This window comes from Hyla sarda, chromosome 2, assembly GCF_029499605.1.
Source record: "Hyla sarda isolate aHylSar1 chromosome 2, aHylSar1.hap1, whole genome shotgun sequence".
Classification (NCBI taxonomy): domain Eukaryota; kingdom Metazoa; phylum Chordata; class Amphibia; order Anura; family Hylidae; genus Hyla; species Hyla sarda.
In genome coordinates, this window is record NC_079190.1 from 10,851,445 (window position 1) to 10,876,493 (window position 25,049).

The 25,049-nt window shown below is 44.5% G+C and overlaps 1 protein-coding gene across 1 annotated transcript; it reads right to left on the reverse strand.

Moving 5' to 3' along the window:
* Positions 1-12,399: 12,399 nt before the first annotated feature.
* LOC130357583 (odorant receptor 131-2-like) lies at positions 12,400-13,348 on the reverse strand. Its single transcript, XM_056560300.1, has one exon. It carries the CDS (start codon positions 13,306-13,308, stop codon positions 12,430-12,432), a length of 879 nt encoding a protein of 292 aa, XP_056416275.1. The 5' UTR covers positions 13,309-13,348; the 3' UTR covers positions 12,400-12,429.
* Positions 13,349-25,049: the final 11,701 nt, after the last annotated feature.

Consider the following 25,049-nt stretch of genomic DNA (forward strand, 5'->3'; position numbering starts at 1 on the left):
TCCTTTCTTGGTGAAAAATCCGTAAATATGATGAAAAATTTGAAAATTTAGCATTTTTCTAACTTTGAAGCTCTCTGCTTGTAAGGAAAATGGATATTACGAATACATTTTTTTTTGGTTCACATATACAATATGTCTACTTTATGTTTGCATCATAAAATTGACGTGTTTTTACTTTTGGAAGACACCAGAGGGCTTCAACGGTCAGCAGCAATTTTCCGATTTTTCACAAAATTTTCAAACTCAGTATTTTTCAGGGACCAGTTCAGGTTTGAAGTGGATTTGAAGGGTCTTCATATTAGAAATACCCCATAAATGACCCCATTATAAAAACTACACCCCCCAAAGTATTCAAAATGACATTCAGTCAGCGTTTTAACCCTTTAGGTGTTTCACACGAATAGCAGCAAAGTGAAGGAGAAAATTCACAATCTTCATTTTTTACACTCACATGTTCTTGTAGACCCAATTTTTGAATTTTTACAAGGGGTAAAAGGACAAAATTTTTACTTGTATTTGTAGCCCAATTTCTCTCGAGTAAGGACATACCTCATATGTCTATGTAAAGTGTTCGGCGAGCGCAGTAGAGGGCTCAGAAGGGAAGGAGCGACAAGGGGATTTTGGAGAGTACGTTTTTCTGAAATGGTTTTTGGGGGGCATGTTACCTTTAGGAAGCCCTTATGGTGCCAGAACAGCAAAACAAAAACACATGGCATACCATTTTGGAAACTAGACCCCTCGGGGAATGTAACATGGGATAAAGTGAACCTTAATACCCCACAGGTGTTTCACGACTTTTGCAAATATAAAAAAAAATAAAAAATTTTACCTAAAATGCTTGTTTTCCCAAAAATTTTTTATTTTTAAAAAGGGTAATAGCAGAAAATACCCCTAAAAATTTGAAGCCCAATTTCTCCCGATTCAGAAAACACCCCATATGGGGGTGAGAAGTGCTCTGCTGGCGCACTACAGGTCTCGGAAGAGAAGGAGTCACATTTGGCTTTTTGAACGCAAATTTTTCTCTGGGTGCATGCCACATTTAGGAAGCCCCTATGGTGCCAGGACAGCAAAAAAAAACCCACATGGCATACCATTTTGGAAACTAAACCCCTCGGGGAACGTAACAAGGGGTTAAGTAAACCTTTATACCCCACAGGTGTTTCACGACTTTTGCATATGTAAAAAAATAAAAATAAATTTTACCTAAAATGCTTGTTTTCCCAAAAATTTAACATTTTTAAAAAGGGAAAAAGCAGAAAATACCCCCCAAAATTTGTAACACAATTTCTCCCGAGTACGGCGATACCCCATATGTGACCCTAAACTGTTGCCTTGAAATACGACAGGGCTCCAAAGTGAGAGCGCCATGCGCATTTGAGGCCTAAATTAGGGATTGCATAGGGGTGGACATAGGGGTATTCTACGCCAGTGATTCCCAAACAGGGTGCCTCCAGCTGTTGCAAAACTCCCAGCATGCCTGGACAGTCAACGGCTGTCCGACAATACTGGGAGTTGTTTTGCAACAGCTGGAGGCTCCGTTCTGGAAACAGTGGCGTACCAGACGTTTTTCATTTTTATTGGGGAAGGAGGGGGGCTGTGTAGGGGTATGTGTATGTGTAGTGTTTTTTACTTTTTATTTTATTTTTTGTTAGTGTAGTGTAGTGTTTTTAGGGTACAGTCGCACGGGCGGGGGTTCACAGTAGTTTCTCGCTGGCAATTTGAGCTGCAGCAGAAAGTTTGCAGCAGCTCAAATTTGCAGCCAGATACTTACTGTAATCCTCCGCCCATGTGAGTGTACCCTGTACGTTCACATTGGGGGGGACATCCAGCTGTTGCATAGCTACAACTCCCAGCATGCCCGTTGGCTGTCGGTGACTGCTGAGAGTTGCAGTTTTGCAACAACTGTAGGCACACTGGTTATGTATCACTGAGTTTGTGACCTAACTCAGTGTTTCACAATCAGTGTGCCTCCAGCTGTTGCAAAACTACAACTCCCAGCATGTACGGTGCATGGTGTACGGTGACTGCTGAGAGTTGTAGTTTGCAACAGCTGGAGGCACACCGGTCGTGAAACACTGAGTTAGGTAAAAAAAAACTCTGAGTTTCACAACCAGTGTGCCTTCAGCTGTTGCAAAACTACAACTCTCAGCAGTCACCGACAGCCAACGGGCATGATGGGAGTTGTAGTTATGCAACCAGCAGATGCACCACTACAACTCCCAGCATGCACTTTAGCTGTTTGTGCAAGCTGGGAGTTGTAGTTATACAACAGCTGAAGGTACACTTTTCCATAGAAAGAATGTGCCTCCAGCTGTTGCAAAACCATAAGTCCCAGCATGCCCATAAGGGAATGCTGGGAGTTGTGGTGGTCTGCCTCCTGCTGTTGCATAACTACAGCTCCCAGCATGCCCTTTTTGCATGCTGGGAGCTGTTGCTAAGCAACAGCAGGAGGCTGTCACTCACCTCCAACGATCCAGACGCTGCAGGTCAGTCACGCCGCCGCCGCTGCTCCTGGGGCCCCGATCCCAACATTAACGCCGGGGATCGGGGTCCCCAGCACCCGGGGTGCACGTCCCGCACCCGCTCACGTCCTCCAGAAGAGGGGCGGAGCGGGTGCGGGAGTGACACCCGCAGCAGGCGCCCCGATTGGTCGGCCGGTAATCCGGCCGACGAATCAGGGCGATCGTGAGGTGGCACCAGTGCCACCTCACCCCTGCAGGCTCTGGCTGTTCGGGGCCGTCAGAGACGGCCCCGAACAGCCAGTAATTCCGGGTCATCGGGTCACTGGAGACCCGATTGACCCGGAATCGCCGCAGATCGCTGGACTGAATTGTCCAGCGATCTGCGGCGATCGCCGACATGGGGGGGCATAATGACCCCCCTGGGCGATATGCTGGGATGCCTGCTGAACGATTTCAGCAGGCATCCGGCTCCGGTCCCCAACCGGCTAGCGGTGGGGGCCGGAATTCCCACGGGCGTATGGATACGCCCTCGGTCCTTAAGGACTCGGGATTCAGGTCCTGAAGAGGTTAAAATGCATGATTTTACCTTTTATGAACAAGAAAATGAGTGACGTGCTGGTATAATGACGCAACATTATGGGGCTGGTATGTAATTTTTTCCAGGGCTGGTTTTCACACCCAGTCCGGCCCTGCACATGTTTTTCTAGCACATGACGTTATTGCTAAAGCTGACAGCGGAAAACTTTTTTCAGAGAACTTTCTCTGCCAGTTCTCAATGGGTTTATGTATATTAAAAATGTTAAATTAGCATTATTCCACCTTGCTTGAGGGCGGCACAGATAATACCGACCATTTTGGACATTTTTCTGACTCAGAAATTGATTTTCTGACCAGCTTTTATCTGGTGAATTTTTTAATGCTCAAAACCAACAATTTTTTGTCGGTTTGTTCAGTAGATATGTCGGATGTGTAAAAAAGATATAGTCACACCCCTTAGTCGGTCTAGTAGGCAAAGTTTAGTGCACACTGGCGCATTCTGTCACATGGTGTCTGCGACATGGCGCTGACACAATTTGGTCGCAAAAAACAACCAAAACATGTCGGGAAAATGTTAGTAAATGAGGCCCAGTATGTTGGTATGAAAATTGCAATTTTTATTTTTGCTGGGTGGGTATATGATCTTTTGGTGGAAAAATTGCAATTTTCCTTTTTTCCCAACTACCATCATTCCAATCCAGAAGAATAAATTCATGAAATACCTGTGGGGTAATATTGTTCACTGCACTCCTACACACGTTCCTTGGGGGGGGGTACTTTTTTTTTAATGAGGGTCAGTTTTCCATTTTTATTTTCCTTAAGTTTTTTGCCACTTTCAGCTACTGATATGTCAGTTGCCAAGTTAGGCCTTAAAGGGGTACTCCCTCCAGAGGATAGGGGGTAAGATGCCTGATCGCGGGGGTCCAGCCGCTGAGGATCCCCGTGATCTTGCATTCCGCACCCCGTTAATGATCAGTCCCCAGAGTGTGTTCGCTCCGAGTCTGATTACTGTCGATCACAGGGACGGAGCATTGTGACGTCAAGGCTCCGCCCCCTCAATGCAAGCCTATGGGAGGGGGTGTGGCAACTGTCATGCCCCCTCCCATAGGCTTGCATTACGGGGGCGGAGGTTTTACATGGGGCGGAGCCTTGACGTCACAACGCTCCGGCCCCGTGATCGACAGCAATCAGACCCGGACCGAACATGCTCCGGGGACTGATTATAAACGGGGTGCGGCGTGCAAGATCACGTGGGTCCCCAGCGGCGGGACCCCAGTGATCAGGCATCTTATCCACTATCCTTTGGATAGGGGATAAGATGTCTAAGTGCCGGAGTACCCCTTTAAATGAGCACAGTGCTCTTTCTCCCCTGAGCCCAGTTATATTTTCAGACAACAGTTTAGGGCCACACATAAAATGTTCCCAGAATAATATAGCAGAACATAAAGTTTGAGACGGGCACAAGTTTTATATTTGGCATGTTCTGGGTTCATCATACTGGGTACAGAGTTAGCATAGCAGTAGGAATGAACACTCGTGCAGTTAAAATGTTCACTACACTCCTACCCACATTCCTCAAGGGGTGTACTTTGTGTAATGGGGTCACATGTGGGTGTTTCTTTTTTTTATTTCCCTCTGAATGTATGCAACAGTCAGCTGCGGATATGTCGATAAGAAACATAGGTCTCAAATAGGTCTCAAGGCAACAATTTAGGGCCACATATGGGGTACATCCATATTTAGGAGAATTTGCATTATGAATTTTGGGGGCCTTTTTTTTCCTCCTTTTACTCACTGTGAAAATAACAAATTTGGTGTTACGCCAGCATTATATTGTAAAAATTGTAATTTCTTATTTTTTATGGCTCAATGTTCCAAAATTGTGGAGATTTTAACTTTTCTCCTCCACTTTGCTGCTATTCCTGTAAATCACCTAAAGGATTAACAAACTTTCCGAATATCACTTTGAATACTTTGAGGGGAGAAGTTTTTATAATGGGGTAATTTTTTATGGATTTCTAACATAAAGGCCCTCAAATCCACTTCAAACTGAACTTATTACGGAAATATTCAGATTTTGACATTTTCATGAAAATTTTAAAAAATTTTGCTAAACTTTAAAGCCCTCTACAATCTTCAAAAATATGTCTACATGTCTAGTAAAGTAGACATATTGTGTATATGAATCAATGTGTAGTTTATTTGGCATGACCACTTTAATTACAAGCAGAGAATTTAAATTTGAAGAGCCTTTCTGTGAGAAATACCCCATTATAGAAAGGGCACCCCTTAAAGTATTCAAAATGACATTCAGAAAGTTTGTTAACCCTTTAGGTGTTTCACGGGAACAGCATCAAAGTGGAGTAGAAAAATCCAAATCTCCATTTTTTTACACTAACATGTTCATGTAGCCCAATTTTTCTCATTTTACAAGGGTTATAAGGAGAAAAGCCCCCCAAAACTTGTAACCCAAGTATAGCAATACCTTATATGTTGACTAGAGATGAGCGAATTTTTGAAAAATTTGATTCGGCCGATTCACCAAATTTTTTCCAAAAAATTGGTTTACTGTGTAAAGGGGTTAAAACAGTATTTGTCTACAACACCAGCAGGTGTGTACTTTTGGCTGACCTTTCACAGTATCTAGGCCCTTGACACTTTAACAGGAACAAAATGGTACACCATGTAGATGTACGCATAGGTTACACTTAATAGAGGACCGCTTTTAGTGCTCTGCTCACCCTAACTGGCTGGCTACTATTAGCTTTTTAGTTGTTGTACACATCAGTGCTGCAGCACACAGTCGCTGTGTACTACACCCAAAATTGCCCTTTCTCTCTCAATCTCACTCCTATCCCTGTCAGTGCTTTTAGGCTGGATTTGGGCTTTAGGTGAATCGCTACTGTAAAAAAGCTTTTCTGTGCAACCCACAGCGCTCTGTCCCTCTCTCTCTGAAATAGAAGGCTGATGTGAGTGGCCACAAGATGGCTGCTGATTATATAGGGCTGTGACATCACAGGGGTGGCTGGCTGCTGATAGGATGCATGCTGCATGTGATTCAGGGTCATCCCGCTGACCCTTGTTCCCAGGATACCTTGCCTTAACTTAACACCTCACAGGTGTTTGATAGGTTTGCATTAAAGTTGGACGTGAAAATGAAAATGTGGGTAATTGGAGAAAATGGACTCCAAAATTTTAAGCTCAATTTCTCCTGAGTAAGGAAATATCTAATATGTGGACGTAATGTGCTCTGCTGGCACACTACAGATCTCAGAACCGAAGGAGCACCATTGGGCTTTTGGAGAGAGAATTTTGTTGAAATGGTTTTTGGGGGGCATGTCGCTTTTAGAAATCCCCTATGGTGCCAGAACAGAAAAAAATAAAAAACCCACATGGCACACTATTTGGGAAACTACACCCCTCACGGAATGTAACAAGGGGTATAGTGAACCTTTACACCTCACAGGTCTTTGACAGCTTTGCATTGAAGTTGGGCGTGAAAATAAAAAAATTTGATTTTTAACACTAAAATGATGGTGTAATAGGAGAAAAAGCACCCCAAAATTTGTAACCCCATTTCTTCTGAGTAAGGAAATACCCCATATGTGGATGTAATTAGCTCTGCTGGCGCACTACAGGGCTCAGAAGAGAAGGAGCGCCACTGAGCTTTTGGAGAGAGAATTTGTGTGGAATAGATGTCGGGGTCATTTGTGCTTACAAAGCCCCCATGCTGCCAGAACAATGGAACCCCCCCCCCCCCCCCCTTGTGACCCCATTTCGGGAAACTACACCCCTCACAGAATTTAATGAGGAGTGCAGTGAGTATTTACACCCCACTGGCATTTGACAGATCTTTGGAACAGTGGGTTGGGCAAATGAAAAATTATATTTTTTATTTTCATGGACCACTGTTGCAAAAATCTGTCAGACACCTGTGTGGTGTAAAATGCGCCCTGCATCCCCAAGAGGTTAAAGGGGTACTCTGGTGGAAAACAAATTTTTTTTTTTATTAACTGGTGCCAGAAAGTTAAACCGTTTTGAAAATGACTTCTATTTAAAAATCTTAATCCTTCCAGTACTTATCAGCTGCAGTAAGTTCTATTTCTTTCTGGAGTTCTTTTCAGCCTGACCACACTGCTCTCTGCTGACATCTCTGTCCGTATCAGGAACTGTCCAGAGTAGGAGAGGTTTGCTATGGGGATTTGCTTGTACTCTGGACAGTTCCTGACATGGACAGAGGTGTCAGCAGAGAGCACCAAGATCAGACTGAAAAGAATTTTAGAAAGAAATACAACTTCCTGTGGAGCATACAGCAGCTGATAAGTACTGGAAGGATTAAGATTTTTAAATAGTAAAAGTAATTTACAAATCTGTTCAATTTTCTGGCACTAGTTGATTTTTTTTTTTAATTGTAAATTTGTTTTTCACCACAGTACACCTTTAAGGCCAAAACATGCTGTGTCCTTAAGGGGATAAAACAGGCTGCGTCCTTAACCCCTTAAGGACACATGACGTTCTCATACGTCTCCATTTCCGAGTCCTTAAGGACACATGACGTATGAGAACGTCATGTGTTTTACCGGCCCCCCACAACCATCTGGAGCGGAGCCGGTGCCCGATGCCTGCTGAAATCGTTCAGCAGGCATCGGGGCATATCACCCAGGGGGGTCATGATGACCCCCCATGTCGGCGATGGCCGCAGATCGCTGGACAATTCAGTCCAGCGATCTGTGGCGGATTCCGGGTCAATCGGGTCTCCAGTGACCCGGTGACCCGGAATTATTGGCTGATCGGGGCCGTCAGAGACGGCCTCGAACAGCCAGAGCCAGCAGGGGTGAGGTGGCACTGGTGCCACCTCACGATCGCCCTGATTCGTCGGCCGGATTACCGGCCGACCAATCAAGGCGCCTGTTGCGGGTGTCACTCCCGCAACCCGCTCCGCCCCTCTTCCGGAGGACGTGAGCGGGTGCGGGACGTGCACCCCGGGTGCTGGGGACCCCGATCCCCGGCGCCCCTGTTGGGATCGGGTCCCCAGGAGCAGCGGCGGCGGCGACGACGAGGGACTGACCTGTGCGGCGAGGATCATTGGAGGTGACAGCCTCCTGCTGTTGCTTAGCAACAGCTCCCAGCATGCAAAAAGGGCATGCTGGGAGCTGTAGTTATGCAACAGCAGGAGGCAGACCACCACAACTCCCAGCATTCCCTTATGGGCATGCTGGGACTTGTAGTTTTGCAACAGCTGGAGGCACATTCTTTCTATGGAAAAGTGTACCTTCAGCTGTTGTATAACTACAACTCCCAGCTAAAGTGCATGCTGGGAGTTGTAGTGGTGCATCTGGTGGTTGCATAACTACAACTCCCAGCATGCCCGTTGGCTGTCGGTGACTGCTGAGAGTTGTAGTTTTGCAACAGCTGAAGGCACACTGAGTTAAGTAGCAAACCAGTGTGTCTCCAGCTGTTGCATAACTACAATCCCCAGCATCCCCAACCAAAGTAGTATGCCTCCAGCTGTTGCATAACTACAAGACCCAGCATGCCCTTCTGCTGTCCGTACATGCTGGGGTTTGTAGCTTTTGCAACAGCTGAAGGCACACTGGTTGCAAAACACTGAGTTTGTTACCAAACTCGGTGTTTCACAACCAGTGTGCCTCCAGCTGTTGCAAAACTACAACTCCCAGCATGCACTGATAGACCGTACATGCTGGGAGTTGTAGTTTTGCAACAGCTGGATGTTCCCCTCCCCAATGTGAACGTACAGGGTACACTCACATGGGCGGAGGATTACAGTAAGTATCCGGCTGCAAGTTTGAGGTGTGGCAAAATTTCTGCCGCAGCTCAAACTGCCAGCGAGAAACTACTGTGAACCCCCGCCCGTGCGACTGTACCCTAAAAACACTACACTACACTAACACACAATAAAATAAAAAGTAAAAAACACTACGTATACACATACCCCTACACAGCCCCCCTCCCCAATAAAAATGAAAAACGTCTGGTACACCACTGTTTCCGAAACGGAGCCTTCAGCGGTTGCAAAACTACAACTCCCAGCATGCACTGATAGACCGTACATGCTGGAAGTTGTAGTTTTGCAACAGCTGGATGTCCCCCCCCCCCCCCCAATGTGAACGTACAGGGTACACTCACATGGGCGGAGGATTACAGTAAGTATCCGGCTGCAAGTTTGAGCTGCGTCAAATTTTCTGCCGCAGCTCAAACTGCCAGTGAGAAACTACTGTGAACCCCCGCCCGTGTGACTGTACCCTAAAAACACTACACTACACTAACACAAAATAAAATAAAAAGTAAAAAACACTACATATACACATACCCCTATACAAGCCCCCTCCCCTCCCCAATAAAAATGAAAAACATCTGGTACACCACTGTTTCCAAAACGGAGCCTCCAGCTGTTGCAAAACAACTACTCCCAGTATTGCCAGATAGCCGTTGACTGTCTAGGCATGCTGGGAGTTTTACAACAGCTGGAGGCACCCTTTTTGGGAATCACTGGCGTAGAATACCCCTATGTCCACCCCTATGCAAGTCCCTAATTTAGGCCTCAAATGCGCATGGCGCTCTCACTTTGGAGCCCTGTCGTATTTCAAGGCAACAGTTTAGGGCCACATATGGGGTATCGCCGTACTCGGGAGAAATTGCCTAACAAATTTTGGGGGGTATTTTCTGCTATTACCCTTTTTAAAAATGTAAAATTTTTGGGAAAACAAGCATTTTAGGTAAACAAAATATATATTTTTTTACATATGCAAGAGTCGTGAAACACCTGTAGGGTATTAAGGTTCAAATTACCCCTTGTTACGTTCCCCGAGGGGTCTAGTTTCCAAAATGGAATGCCATGTGTTTTTTTTTTTGCTGTCCTGGCACCATAGGGGCTTCCTAAATGCGGCATGCCCCCAGAGCAAAATTCGCTTTCAAAAAGCCAAATGTGACTCCTTCTCTTCTGAGACCTGTAGTGCGCCAGCAGAGCACTTTTCACCCCCATGTGGGGTGTTTTCTGAATCGGGAGAAATTGGGCTTCAAATTTTGGGGGGTATTTTCTGCTATTACCCTTTTTAAAATTGTAAAAATTTTGGGAAACCAAGCATTTTAGGTAAAAAAAATATATATTTTTTTACATATGCAAAAGTCGTGAAACACTTGTAGGGTATTAAGGTTCACATTACCCCTTGTTACGTTCCCCGAGGGGTCTAGTTTCCAAAATGGTATGCCATGTGTTTTTTTTTTTTTTTTTTGCTGTTCTGGCACCATAGGGGCTTCCTAAATGCGGCATGCCCCCAGAGCAAAATTTGCTTTCAAAAAGCCAAATGTGACTCCTTCTCTTCTGAGATCTGTAGTGCGCCAGCAGAGCACTTTTCACCCCCATATGGGGTGTTTTCTGAATTGGGAGAAATTGGGCTTCAAATTTTGGGGGGTATTTTCCGCTATTACCCTTTTTAAAAATGTAAACATTTTGGGAAAACAAGCATTTTAGGTAAAAAAAAAATTTTTTTTTTACATATGCAAAAGTCGTGAAACACCTGTAGGGCATTAAGGTTCACATTACCCCTTGTTACGTTCCCCGAGGGGTCTAGTTTCCAAAATGGTATACCATGTGGTTTTTTTTTTGCTGTTCTGGCACCATAGGGGCTTCCTAAATGCGGCATGCCCCCAGAGCAAAATTTCCTTCAAAAAAGCCAAATGTGACTCCTTCTCTTCTGAGACCTGTAGTGCGCCAGCAGAGCACTTTTCACCCCCATGCGAGGTGTTTTCTGTATCAGGAGAAATTGGGCTTCAAATTTTGGGGGGTATTTTCTGCTATTACCCTTTTTAAAAATGTAAAATGTTTGGGAAACCAAGCATTTTAGGTAAAATATATATATATTTTTTTTACATATGCAAAAGTCGTGAATCACCTGTAGGGTATTAAGGTTCACTTTACCCCTTGTTACGTTCCCTGAGGGGTCTAGTTTCCAAAATGGTATGCCATGTAGTTTTTTTTTGCTGTCCTGGCACCATAGGGGCTTCCTAAATGCGGCATGCCCCCCAAAAACCATTTGTCGCTCCTTCCCTTCTGAGCCCTCTACTGCGCCCGCTGAAAAATTAACATAGACATATGAGGTATGTGCTTACTCAAGAGAAATTGGGTTTCAAATACAAGTGAAAAATTTTTCTCCTTTTTACCCCTTGCAAAAATTCAAAAATTGGGTCTACAAGAACATGCGAGTGTAAAAAATGAAGATTTTGAATTTTCTCCTTCACTTTGCTGCTATTCCTGTGAAACACCTAAAGGGTTAATACACTTACTGAATGTCATTTTGAATACTTTGGAGGGTGTAATTTTTATAATGGGGTCTTTTATGGGGTATTTCTAATATGAAGACCCTTCAAATCCACTTGAAAACTGAACTGGTCTCTGAAAAATTGTGAGTTTGAAAATTTTGTGAAAAATTTCAAAATTGCTGCTGAACTTTGAAGCCCTCTGGTGTCTTCCAAAAGTAAAAACTCATAAATTTTATGATGCAAACATAAAGTAGACATATTTTATATGTGAACCCAAAAAATATATATTTTGAATATCCATTTTCCTTACAAGCAGAGAGCTTCAAAGTTAGAAAAATGCAAAATTTTCATTTTTTTCATCAAATTTTGGGATTTTTCACTAAGAAAGGATGCAAGTTACCATAAAATTTTACCACTAAGTTAAAGTAGAATATGTCACGAAAAAACAATCTCGGAATCAGAATGATAACTAAAAGCATTCCAGAGTTATTAATGTTTAAAGTGACAGTGGTCAGAATTGCAAAAAACGCTCCGGTCCTTAAGGTGTAAAATGGCCTGGTCCTTAAGGGATTAAAGGGGTTATCCACCATAAGGTGATTTTATGTACCTGCCAGACAGTAATGGACATGCTTAGGAAGGGTCACTATGTTGTGAGATTACCGTAACGTTGTGGCTAGCTTTTATGAACTGGTATTTCCTGTTTGAGTTTTTCTTTTTTGCCTATAAATCCCATAATTCCATTTTCCTTTCTCCCACACCATCAATGACGGTCAGGTGACTGAAGGGGGTATACAAGTAAGTTTGGCTATAACCCATACTGCGGCCCAGTGCTATTCATGTGAATATAATATGACTCCATCACTGTACAGTGCTTTGTCTGATAAACAATGAAGGTGAAGGAGCACTAGCTTTTTGGGTAAGGGCGCCTAGCTGATATGATATTGATGGCCATCATTTTTAGTCCCAGAGAACTGAATTGTGGATTTAGGCCTAAACAACACATTTTGCTTTAAAATATATATATATATATATATATAATAATCGCTATGAGACATTTACAGGTCTTATCTATTTCTTTTCTTAAATAAGTGCAAAGTACATTATTGAACTGTGCAATTCATGTGAATACAAAATTTAGCTTTAATTTTACTCAAACTTCCCTGATTTTTAGGTCTACATACACCTTAGCGTAAAGACAGCACCCTGGCTTCCTCATAGATTTACCAAATACTTCATCTCTCATACCATAGATCAAAGGGCTGACAAGTCTAGGAAGAGACATCACCAAGAAGAAGTTAAGAACAGGCAGGTATCGAAAATATATTGTCAAATATGTCTCAGTAATTATAGAAGTAAGAGACAACATGGATAACAGAAACTGAAATGCGTGGAGTAGGACAGTGTTGCTGGCCTTGGAGGCAAGTTTTCCAGAGTCCATTCTTCGAGCGACGAGCATAACTTTAACATACGTGAAGGCGATAATCATCCCCACTATGGAAAAGCTGAGGGTATCAAGGAGTGTTCTTAAGACTACTTGGAAGTTCAGCTCCAGTGACCTCCAGTCACAGATAATCTTAACGTCAAAAGTTCTTGAGTCTGTAGAACAACAATAGGCAATGACATTAGCTACTTGCGGAATCAGCCCCACCATCCACATGTAAGCTATGGCATGGTTGGATCTCTGGGCTGTGCACAACTCTGCATATCGTAATGGGTGGCAGATGGCTGTATAACGTTCCAAGGACATGATGGCCAGATTGTAAGGAGAAATCCTGAACATTGATGTAGAAAAACAGGTAATTACAAGACATATTGGTATGGGCAAAAGAATGCGGTAGATTGCACATAAGAAGAGGAAAAATGAGATGACCAGGTAGACCATGTCATGAAGAAGCATGTGAATGAACAAGATGTAACGTGCGGTCTCTCGGACCTGGAGAGTGGTGAGAAAGACATTTAGTATGATGACCACGTAGTACACAAAGATGCCAAAGAAGAGGGAGGTTAAGACCAAGATGGTGGTCTTCATGATATCTACAGTTGCAGTAACTTGGGTAATGGTTCCGTTACTGAGCTCAGAGGAATTTACCATTTCCAAACTTCTCCAGATGCTCTTCTGTAACCTAAAAAAAATAAAAAATAAATATATATATATATATATATAGATAGATAGATAGATAGATAGATAGATAGATAGATAGATAAATAGATAGATAGATAGATATAAAAACATTTTTGTTTTGTAGACCTTTACATGAAATAAACTTATCTCAACCTAATTATTATTATTTTTATTTTATTGAGTTGACATTATGTCATGAAAGGGCCTGGTCCATCACCGTGACTGTGATATGGGAAAAAATTCACTTTGAGCCCCTTAGTACCAATTGATCCTGGTATAAACACCACAGACTACCTGAGTATTGTTACTGACCATGTCCATCCCTTTATGACCACAGTGGACCCATCTTCTGATGATACTTCCAGCATGATAATGCCCCATGACATCATCGTATACAGGACAGTGAGGTCACAGGGCATCATCTCATACAGGACAATGAGGTCACTGGACTCCAATGGCCTCCACAGTCACAAAACATCATATCATACAGGACAGTGAGGTCACATGACATCATCTCATATAGGTCATTGAGGTGACTGGACTCCTATGGCCTTCACAGTCACCAGATCTCATCCAATACATCACCGCTGGGATGTGGTTGAATGGGAGATTCTTATTGATCTTGCACTAGTATGATCCTCTTGACAAATAGAGTTGTCACCTTAAAATGAAAAGCCCTATACAGACACCTGAAACCCTATTCCTTGTGCTGTTGGAGTTCCTCATGGATCAGGCTTTAGTCCTGTCATGACCAGGGTGGACAGGGAGAGTGAGCCTTAAGCTGTCCCTAGAAACACTCTCCCTGCCTACTTGCCCATCCACCCTAAATGACGGATCAACAACTGGGCTCCGGTCCCTTCCTGCCCTAAAGTGCAAAGGGCGTAAAGGTACACAAAAAATACAGTACATAGGGACAGGTCAGAAAGTAATGGGAAACCAACAAACAGATAAACCAGGCAGGATATAAATATACGAACAATGGGGATGAACAGATGAACTGAAAGTCAAACACTAAACAGGTCAGGAAACATGGAACACAGTTTACACTGAACACAGAAAACAGATATTAGTTCAGAGGACACACGACTCCAAACATGGAGGGACATAAAAACCAAAGCCAAATAGACACCGGGAAATCTCACCGAGATATCAAAATGCCGGCCTAGAAGGAAACAGACTCCACAAAAGCCAAACTCCAAAATATGGAGGAATACGGGTCAGGACTCTAAACAGGAATACTAAGTACTGAACATGGGTACAAACACAAGACTAACACAGATTAAGATATAACAAGGTTAAAGCAAAACGAACATACATAATACTAAAAACCAAGCAGACTAAAATCTACATCATAAAAAGAAACAACCATGGCAAAAACTCATACAGACGTAGCAAAGGTGAATCATAAAACAGTCATAGTCAGAGTAATGCACTAATCACCTGCAGCGAGTACCAGCAGAGCACGGGATTAAAAACCCCACCAAAGCTGTCATAGGCTGAGAGCATTAACTCTTCCAACACAAGGAAGAATTAGCACAGGATCTGTTCAGACTTAAAAACAAATTCTGAACAGGACCGAAAACAGAAAAATGCAAAAACACAGAAATGGACATTAAAGGTCCTCTCCTCTTCCTCCTGCTGTTGGGATTCTTCATGGATCAGTCATAGGCCAATTTCCTCCTGCTGTTTGAGTTTATCATGGATTAGTCCTAGGTCCTCTGTTCTATTCTCTCCACACAGCCCCTACTGGACAGTCTATCAGCAGATTTGGCTTTCCGTTATAATTCACTTTACATGACATTATCACTACTCTTCTAATGTACCGTAATTGACGTTTAGCTCTGGCTCCTTCCATTTCTCTTGATCATCTCTGAGATGTTTCTCCACAAGTCAACGGTAAGAAATTCAGCTGATTGGACAGAATTTGGAATGTCTATGTAATGTTTCCCAGATGACAATGTATATCAGAGCAGAAATCAAGCCATGAGGCAAAAATAACTGTCTGTAGAGCTCAGAAGAATTGGCTAGATGGAACCTGGCTCCATGGTGCTGGGCGACCACAACAGGTGTATAGGTAAAAGAAGATTTATTAACCAAAATGCAACGCGTTTCACTGCGCATGCGCAGCGAAACGCGTTACATTTTGGTTAATAAATCCTCTTTTACCTATACACCTGTTGTGGTCGGTCGGCGCCGTGGAGCCCGGTTCCGTTGAAGCCAAATCTTCTATTGCCATTACTTACTGGAGGGCAGCAGACGACCTACGATTAAACGCTATTATCATTGTGTATAAGGCTACACAACCACCCAGGTTGAGCAGTAAATCAATATATTCTTCTCACCACTGGGTTTTAAAAGTTACTACTCTATGGAGCACTTGTCTATTTACTTGTAGAGCTCAGAGACAGGATTGTGTGGAGGCAACGGGTTGGAGAAGGGGACAAAACAGTGCTGCTTCCCTAAAGCACCGTGGTCTCCATAATTTTTATATGGAAGAACTCTGGATCAACCTGGACTCTTCCTAGAGCTGCCGTCCTGCCAAACTAAGTAATTGGAGAGGGGAAAAGGGTCTTGGTAAGAGAAGTAACCAAGAACCCAATGGTCACTCTTGCCGAGCTCCAAAGATTCTGTGTGCAGATCAGGGAAACTTTCAGAAGGTCCAGAACCAACACTGCCACCTCCACAATTTGGGTTGAATGCAGAGTGGCCAGAAAGAAGCCTCAAAATAAAATGTGAAAAAAGTGAAAGGGTCTGAAGCTCTAGTGATCTGTGTGGGTCTTAACATCCAAACCCTGGCCAATCAAAAGTCTACGACGTATTAAAAGTTCATTTTAAAGGTATGTCTTGTCATGTGATTGGCACACAGGGGCATAGCTTGTAAAAATACACACACAGGGTCAGATATTAAGAGCAGTGAGCCCCTGTGTAAGAATTATGTGTGGACAGCCCCCCTCCAAAATGATACACAGCATACAATATCAGACCGGCAGCATACATATTAAATACACAGCACATGACAGATACAGACAGCAAACACAGCAGAGGATCTGACACATGGTGATCACAACGTTCATATGTCACTCGTACATTGCAAACCATAACCACAATATATACGTGTAATTAAAACACTTCGAGCACATTGCTGTATATACCCACCTAACCCTGTCCAGCAAGTTAAAGGGGTATTCCGGTGCTACAGCATTCTGAATATTTTGTGGCCGTGATGGTGAAATGGTCCCATCACGCCCCCTCCCATAGACTTGCATTGAGGGGGTGGAGTCGTGACGTCACGGACTTCCGTTCCGGTGGTCGGGATCCAGACCCTCCAGCGCTTCTGGAGCAGAAACAGGTGGGTGCCGCATGCTATATTGCGGGGGTTCCCAGCGGCGGGACCCCCACGGTCAGACATCTTATCCCTTATCCTTTGGATAGGGGATAAGATGTCTAGGGGTGGAGTACCCCTTTAACAACTGAAATAACAAGAGTTCTAAGCAAATTCAATACAAGCGTACAGTGTCCATATTAGGACATCCTCAGGCATCTTCCTATACTCTGTCCTCCCTCAGGTGAAACTCCATCCTTCCTCCTCCATTAGACAAAACTCTGTCCTGCCTCACACCTGGGAGTTGTAGTTTTGCAAAAGTGGAGGCACCCTGATTGGGAAACACTGCACTATGCATTTATGCTCCTAAGTGTAGCCTCTCTTACACTCTTGGCCTGAGGGAGGACAGAGTTTTGGATGAAGGAGGACGGGGTTTGGCCTGAGGGAGGACGGAGTTTTGGATGAAGGAGGACAGAGTTTTGCCTGAGGGAGGACGGAGTTTTGCCTGAGGGAGGACAGGGTTTGGCATGAGGGAGGACGGAGTTTTGCCTGAGGGAGGACGGAGTTTTGCCTGAGGGAGGACGGAGTTTTGCCTGAGGGAGGACGGAATTTTGCCTGAAGCAGGACGGAGTTTTGCCTGAGGGAGGAGGGAGTTTTGCCTGAGGGAGGACGGAGTTTTGGATGAAGGAGGACGGGGTTTGGCCTGAGGGAGGACGGAGTTTTGGATGAAGGAGGACGGGGTTTGGCCTGAGGGAGGACGGAGATTTGGATGAAGGAGGACAGAGTTTTGCCTGAGGGAGGACGGAGTTTTGCCTGAGGGAGGACAGGGTTTGGCATGAGGGAGGACGGAGTTTTGCCTGAGGGAGGACGGAGTTTTGCCTGAGGGAGGACGGAGTTTTGCCTGAGGGAGGACGGAATTTTGCCTGAAGCAGGACGGAGTTTTGCCTGAGGGAGGAGGGAGTTTTGCCTGAGGGAGGACGGAGTTTTGGATGAAGGAGGACGGGGTTTGGCCTGAGGGAGGACGGAGTTTTGGATGAAGGAGGACGGGGTTTGGCCTGAGGGAGGACGGAGTTTTGGATGAAGGAGGACAGAGTTTTGCCTGAGGGAGGACGGAGTTTTGCCTGAGGGAGGACAGGGTTTGGCATGAGGGAGGACGGAGTTTTGCCTGAGGGAGGACGGAGTTTTGCCTGAGGGAGGACGGAGTTTTGCCTGAGGGAGGACGGAATTTTGCCTGAAGCAGGACGGAGTTTTGCCTGAGGGAGGAGGGAGTTTTGCCTGAGGGAGGGAGGAGGGAGTTTTGCCTGAGGGAGGACAGAATTTTGCCTGAGGGAGGACAGAATTTTGCCTGAGGGAGGACAGAATTTTGCCTGAGGGAGGACAGAATTTTGCCTGAGGGAGGATGGAGTTTTGCCTGAGGGAGGACAGAGTTCAGGATGATGCCTGAGGATGTCCTAATATGGACACCGTAGCTTTCAGCTGTGATTCATTGTATACAGTCATCACATTATGGTAAATCATAAAACACCATCACCATAACATCCTATACATCATCCCACCCCACACCACCTTCCAGGCTTCTACATCTTCCTGCAATCACAACCTCTTTACCCATATTGTTGGGTGTTTGCAGCCCAGGTGTAGCATTTCTAAATTATACCTGAAGCCTTCCTATGTTTAGTTCCACAGCTGCCCCGCACTTCATGATCATTGTCCTCTACTTACTGTATGACGATCACATGAGTCTTTCCTCTTCCAGCAATAACTTGCATAGTGCGGAGAGCAGTATACAGGAGTGAGGGGCTGAGTGCTATATATCTGCTCCCCGATCCCCAATGGATTCCACTGGATGAGTCATTTCATAGATTGGTTCTGACATCGAAATTTCTACTTCTTATATTAGAACAGAAATATCCCACAAGAGACTGCAGCCGCACAGCACACACATAAATATGTCCTCATGGAATAAGGAAAGAGAGCTGCCATATGACACAAAAAAAGGTAAAAGAATAGTGGCACCGGTACCTGTATATACAGCTTCACAAGATGGACCGTACGGACACTCGGGCAACTACCCAAATCCACTCAGTTGGCGGAGGTGCTAGGACAATGGGAAACCCAGTAAATACAAGAACGCAGCAAAGAAAAACAGGCGTCCTGCACTCACCGTCCAGAAACTGAAATATCGGCTCCCATCTCGGGCTGCTGAATCCGGCAGGAAAGACATGAATGGCGTGGGGCGCTCAGAGGCGACTGCCGGCGGTTTCACGCATACAGGTGCGCTTCTTCCGGCCTCGAAGGAGGCCGGAAGAAGCGCACCTGTATGCGTGAAACCGCCGGCAGTCGCCTCTGAGCGCCCCACGCCATTCATGTCTTTCCTGCCGGATTCAGCAGCCCGAGATGGGAGCCGATATTTCAGTTTCTGGACGGTGAGTGCAGGACGCCTGTTTTTCTTTGTTGCAGAGCTGCCATATGTACAATGCATTCAAAAAATCTTCAGGCCCTTTCACTTTTTTCAAATTTTGTATGTTTCTCCTTTTCCTCACCAATCATCTCATAATGACAAAGTGAAAACAGAATTTTACAAATGCTTGCAAATTTATTAACCTGTTTGGGACCAAGGGCATACACATACGCCCTTGCACCCTGGTACTTTAAGGGGTACTCCGGTGGAAAACTTTTTTTTTTTTTTTTTTTAATGAACTGGTGCCAGAAGGTTAAACAGATTTGTAAATGACTTCTATTAAAGTTACTTCTATTATATTCTGTTTGCTACAGAAGAAAATATTTTTTGAATTTATTTTTTGTGTTGTCCACAGTGCTCTCTGCTGACACCCGTATGCCCGTAACATGATGGTGACACAGACAAACCTGTACACCCAACAGTTTGTCGCCGCTCACCCGGGCTCACTTTTGGCTAGTCCCGATGGATGGTACGCCGTCAATGCAGCCGAAATGGGGACACTTTGGGGCCCCGTGTTGCATATGGGCCTAGTCAAAAAAACAAGTGTCAAGCAGTACTGGAGCGGGGACGTCCTCTACCAGACCCCGTTTTACAGTATGGCCATGGCACAGCGACGTTTTGAGGCTATAAGGAAATGCATGCATTACAATGATGATAAAACATGTCCGTCCATTCACAATATGGTCACATGTGGCTGTTTTATATTTTTTTCCTCTGAATGTAACCGTCATTTACTGATATGTCAGTTAGAAACACAGGCCTCAATGTGCAGTGCTCTCTCCTCCACTGAGCGGTGTGCGCATTTTCAGGTAACAGTTTTGGGATGGCCACCCAAAAACACATTCCCATAATAATGAAGCAGAGCATAGGGTTTGTGGCGGGCACACGTTTTACTTTTGGCTATGCTCTGGGTCATTATACTCAGTACACAGATAGCATATCAGTTGAAAAGTTGCAATTTTCCTTTTTCCTAAACAACACTTCATAAATTCCTGGAAAATAAAGATAAGAAACACCCGTCCGTTCCAAATGTCCACTTTACCCCTATAAATATTCCTCAGGGGGTGTACTTTCTATAATGGTGTCACATGTGGGTGTTTCTTCTTTTTATCTTCCTCTGAATATATGTAACCACCAGGTAATGAAATGTCATAGCCCTCAAATGCGAACATAGCGCTGAGTCTTGCGTCTTGTTATTTTCCCACATTGCAAGTTACATCCACATATGGGGTATTTTTTTTTACTCTTGAGAAATTGATCTAAACTTTTTTGGGACTTTTTCTCCTATTAGCCCTTGTGAATTAGCAACATTTTGTGTAACACCAGCATTAAAAAAAAATCGATTTTTTCAATTTTACTGGCAACTGTTCCAAGAACCTGTGAGGTGTAAATACTCACTGTACCCCTTGTTAGGTTCCTTGAGGGGTGTAGTTTCCAAAAAAGATGGCACAGTTGGGGGATCCTCTGTTCTGCCACCATGGGGGCTTTGAAATTCCAGCCAAAACAGCGCTCCTTCTCTTCTGAGACCTGTAGTGCACTTGCAGAGCAATTTATGTCAACATATAAAGTATTTACTTATTCATGAGAAATTGGGCTTCACATTTTGGGGGGATTTTTGTTCAATTACACCTTGTTAAAATGAAAAATTTAGGGTAACACCAGAATTTTAGTGTTAAAAATCTAATTTTTCACATTTACAACCCACTGTTCAATGAAGCTGGGAGGTGTAAGTTCTTACTGTGATGCTTATAACATTCCTTGAGGGTGTAGTTTCCAAAATGGTGTGACATGTGGGGGGTTTCTGCTGTTCTGGCACCATGGGGGATTTGTAAATGCACATGGCCCCCAACTTCAATTACAGCTAAATTCTCTCTCCTACAGCCAAACAGCGCTCCTTCTCTTCTGAGACCTGTAGTGCACTCGCAGAGCAATTTATGTCAACATATAAGGTATTTACTTATTCATGAGAAATTGGGCTTCACATTTTAGGGGAATTTTTCTATGATTAACCCTTTTGAAAAGGAAAAATTTCCGGTAACACCAGAATTTTTGTGTTTAAAATCAAATTTTTCATTTTCATGTCAAACTCTGACGAAAAGTCGTCAAACACCTGTGAGGTATTAAGGCTCACTATTCCCCTTGTTACATTTCTTGACGGGTGTAGTTTCCCAAATAGTGTGCCATTTTTTATTTTTTTTGCTGTTCTGGCACCCTGGGGACTTGGCAACATGTCCCCCAAAAACCATTTCAGCTAAATTCTCTTTTTTAAAAAGCCTCATGCTCCTTCTCTTCTGAGCATTGTAGTGCGCCAGCAGAGCACTTAACGTCCACATATGGGGCGTTTTCTTAATCGGGAGAAATTGGGCTTTAAATTTTGGTGTCCATTTTCTAATATTACCCCTTGTAAAAAAGAAAAAAATGGGGTAGCACCCTCATTTTAGTGTTAAAAATCAAATATTCAATTTTCACATCCAACTTCAACGTAAAGTCGTCAAACATCTGTGAGGCGTTAAGGCTCACTATACCCCTTGTTACATTCCTTGAGGGGTGTAGTTTCCAAAATAGTATGCCATGTGGGCTTTTTTTTTTTTTTGCTGTTCTGGCACCATGGGGGCTTCCTAAATGCAACATGCCCCCCAAAAACCATTTCAGCAAAAATTCTCTCTCCAAAATCACAAATCTGCTCCTCCCTTTCTGAGCCATGTTGTGCGTCCGCAGAGCACTTAACATCCACATATGAGGTATTGCCATACTCGAGAGAAACTGGGCTACAAATTTTAGGAGTCTTTTTCTCCATTTACCCCTTGTAAAAAAATTTTAAAAATGGGGCTACAAGAACATGTTAGTGTAAAAAAATTGAGATTTAGATTTTTTTCCTCTACTTTGCTGCTACTCCTGTGAAACACCTAAAGGGTTAACAGACTTTCTGAATGCCATTTCGAATTCTTTGAGGGGTGCACTTTTCATAATGGGGTCCATAATGGGGTGTTTCTTACAGAAAGGCCCCTCAAATCCAGTTCAAACTTAACATATTTAGAATTTTTCATAAAAATTTGGAAAATTGCTGCTTTACATGTCAACTTTATGATGCCAACAGAAAGTAGACATATTGTATATGTGAATCAATATATAATTTATTTGGAATGTCTATTTTCCTTATAAGCAGAGAGCTTCAAAGTTAGAAAAATGCAAAAATTTTAATGACATTTTTAAATTTTTCACCAAGAAATGATGCAAGAATGGAAAAATATTTAACATTAAAGGGTAGCTCCCACCATCATGTTTATTTTTTCTGACCCTGCCTATTGCCCTTCTATCCCTAACACCCTCCCTACCTTTATTATTTTTTTTACTATTTTAAAAATGGCATTTAGTCTGCCTGGTAGTGTGCTCACTACCAGGCAGACTTCCCCAGCAGGCACCACGTCACTGATGCCTGCTGGGAGGGCCAACTTCCGCCCTTAGTTCTCCTAACAGGGTGCCTCCAGCTTTTTCACCACTACGACTCCCAGCATGCCCTGACATCTATTGGCTGTCAGGGCATGCTGGGAGTTGTAGTGGTAAAACAACTGGAGGCACCCAGGACAGGAGCTTCATTGGGGAAGGAGTGAGCTGAGAGCCGATGAGGGAGGGACGGGTGCGGGTGCGGGGGAGCCTCTTCCTTCCGCTCAGTGAGTAACACCCAAACACCCAAACACCCCACCCCACCCCACCCCCGCGCCCCCCGTACCTTGCAGCAGCACTATCCCCGCACCCCACGTACCATGCAGCAGCGCCCCCCGTACCTTGAAGCAGTGCCCCCCCCCGTGCCCCCCCCTACCTTGCAGCAGCGCCCCCCCCCCCCGCCCCCCGTACCTTGCATCAGGGCTGTCGGCAAGTGCGGGGAGCCGATGCGCAGCCCTGGATGTTCCTGCGCAAAATTTCGACTGATGCCCTGCCGGAATCAGTTGGAATTTTGCAGTGACGTCACTCCGCACTGCATTCGGCCACTAGGAGGGCGACCCCTAGTGGCAGAATTTCAAATTGCTTTTAAAATGTTTTAAAAGCATTTTTTTTTTTAAATAAAAGTATATTAGAGATATGTTGTAGTACTGAAGTACTACAACATATCAAAAATAATTTTTCATGACAGTACCCATTTAACATAAAGTAAAATATGTCACGACAAAACAATCTTGGAATCAAATTCAAAAGTAAAAGCATCCCAGAGTTATTAATGCTTAAAGTGACAGTGGTCAGAATTGCAAAAAATGCTCTGGTCCTTAGGGTTAAAATTAAAATGGGCTTGGTCCCCAAGGGGTTAAAAAGTAGGAAAAACGAAAATTTTGCATTGACATTCAGGCGATATGACATTTTAAATTTAGCTTCAGTTCCTCCCATTTCTCCTGATCATCTTGGAAATGTTTCTCTGCCTTGATTGGAGTCACCTGGTGTTAAATTCAGCTGATTGGACAGGATTTGGGAAGAAACAGCCTTGTCTATATAAGGTATCACTGCTGACAATGTATATCAGAGATAACACCAAACCATGAGGGGAAAGATATGCCTGTAGAGCTCAGAGACAGGATTGTGTGGAGGCCACAGATCTGGAGAGGGGAACAGAAAAATGTTGGCTTCATAATTCATGAAAAAAAGAAAGAAACAAGATTATTTGGTCTAATAAAGCCAAGATGGTTCTTTATGGCTTTAATTCCAAGTGGCAAACCAGACACTGCTCATTAAAGGAAGCATCATGTCTGGAGGAAACCAGGCACTGCCCATCACCTGCCCAATACCATCCCTACAGTGATCATGGTGGGGCAGCATCATGTCTGGGGGAAACCAGGCACTGCCCATCATCTGCCCAATACCATCCCTACAGTGATCATGGTGGGGGCAGCATCATGTCTGGAGGAAACCAGGTACTGCCCATCACCTGCCCAATACCATCGCTACAGTGATCATGGTGGGGGCAGCATCATGTCTGGAGGAAACCAGGCACTGCCCATCACCTGCCCAATACCATCCCTACAGTGATCCTGGTGGGGGCAGCATCATGTCTGCAGGAAACCAGGCACTGCCCATCACCTTCCCAATACCATCCCTACAGTGATCATGGTGGGGGCAGCATCATGTCTGGAGGAAACCAGGCACTGCCCATCACCTGTCCAATACCATCCCTACAGTGATCATGGTGGGGGCAGCATCATGTCTGGAGGAAACCAGGCACTGCCCATCACCTGCCCAATACCATCCCTACAGTGATCATGGTGGGGGAAGCATCATGTCTGGAAGAAACCAGTCACTGCCCATCACCTGCCCAATACCATCCCTACATGATCATGGTGGGGGCAGAATCATATCTGGAGGAAACCAGGCACTACCCATCACCTGCCCAATACCATCCCTACAGTGATCATGGTGGGGGCAGCATCATGTCTGGGGAAAACCAGGCACTGCCCATCACCTGCCCAATACCATCCCTACAGTGATCATGGTGGGGGCAGCATCCTGTCTGGGGGAAACCAGGTACTGCCCATTACCTGCCCAATACTATCCCTACTGTGATCATGGTGGGGGTAGCATCATGTCTGGAGGAAACCAGGCACTGCCCATTACCTGCCCAATACCATCCCTACAGTGATCATGGTGGGGGCAGCATCATGTCTGGGGGAAACCAGACACTGCCCATCACCTGCACAATACCATCCCTACAGTGATCATGGTGGGGGCAGCATCATGTCTGGGGGAAACCAGACACTGCCCATCACCTGCCCAATACCATCCCTACAGTGATCATGGTGGGGGCAGCATCCTGTCTGGGGGAAACCAGGTACTGCCCATTACCTGCCCAATACTATCCCTACTGTGATCATGGTGGGGGTA

What these genes read in the sequence shown, in the direction of transcription:
- LOC130357583 (XM_056560300.1), bottom strand. Translation starts at nt 13,308, where the DNA reads ATGAAGACCACCATCTTGGTCTTAACCTCCCTCTTCTTTGGCATCTTT.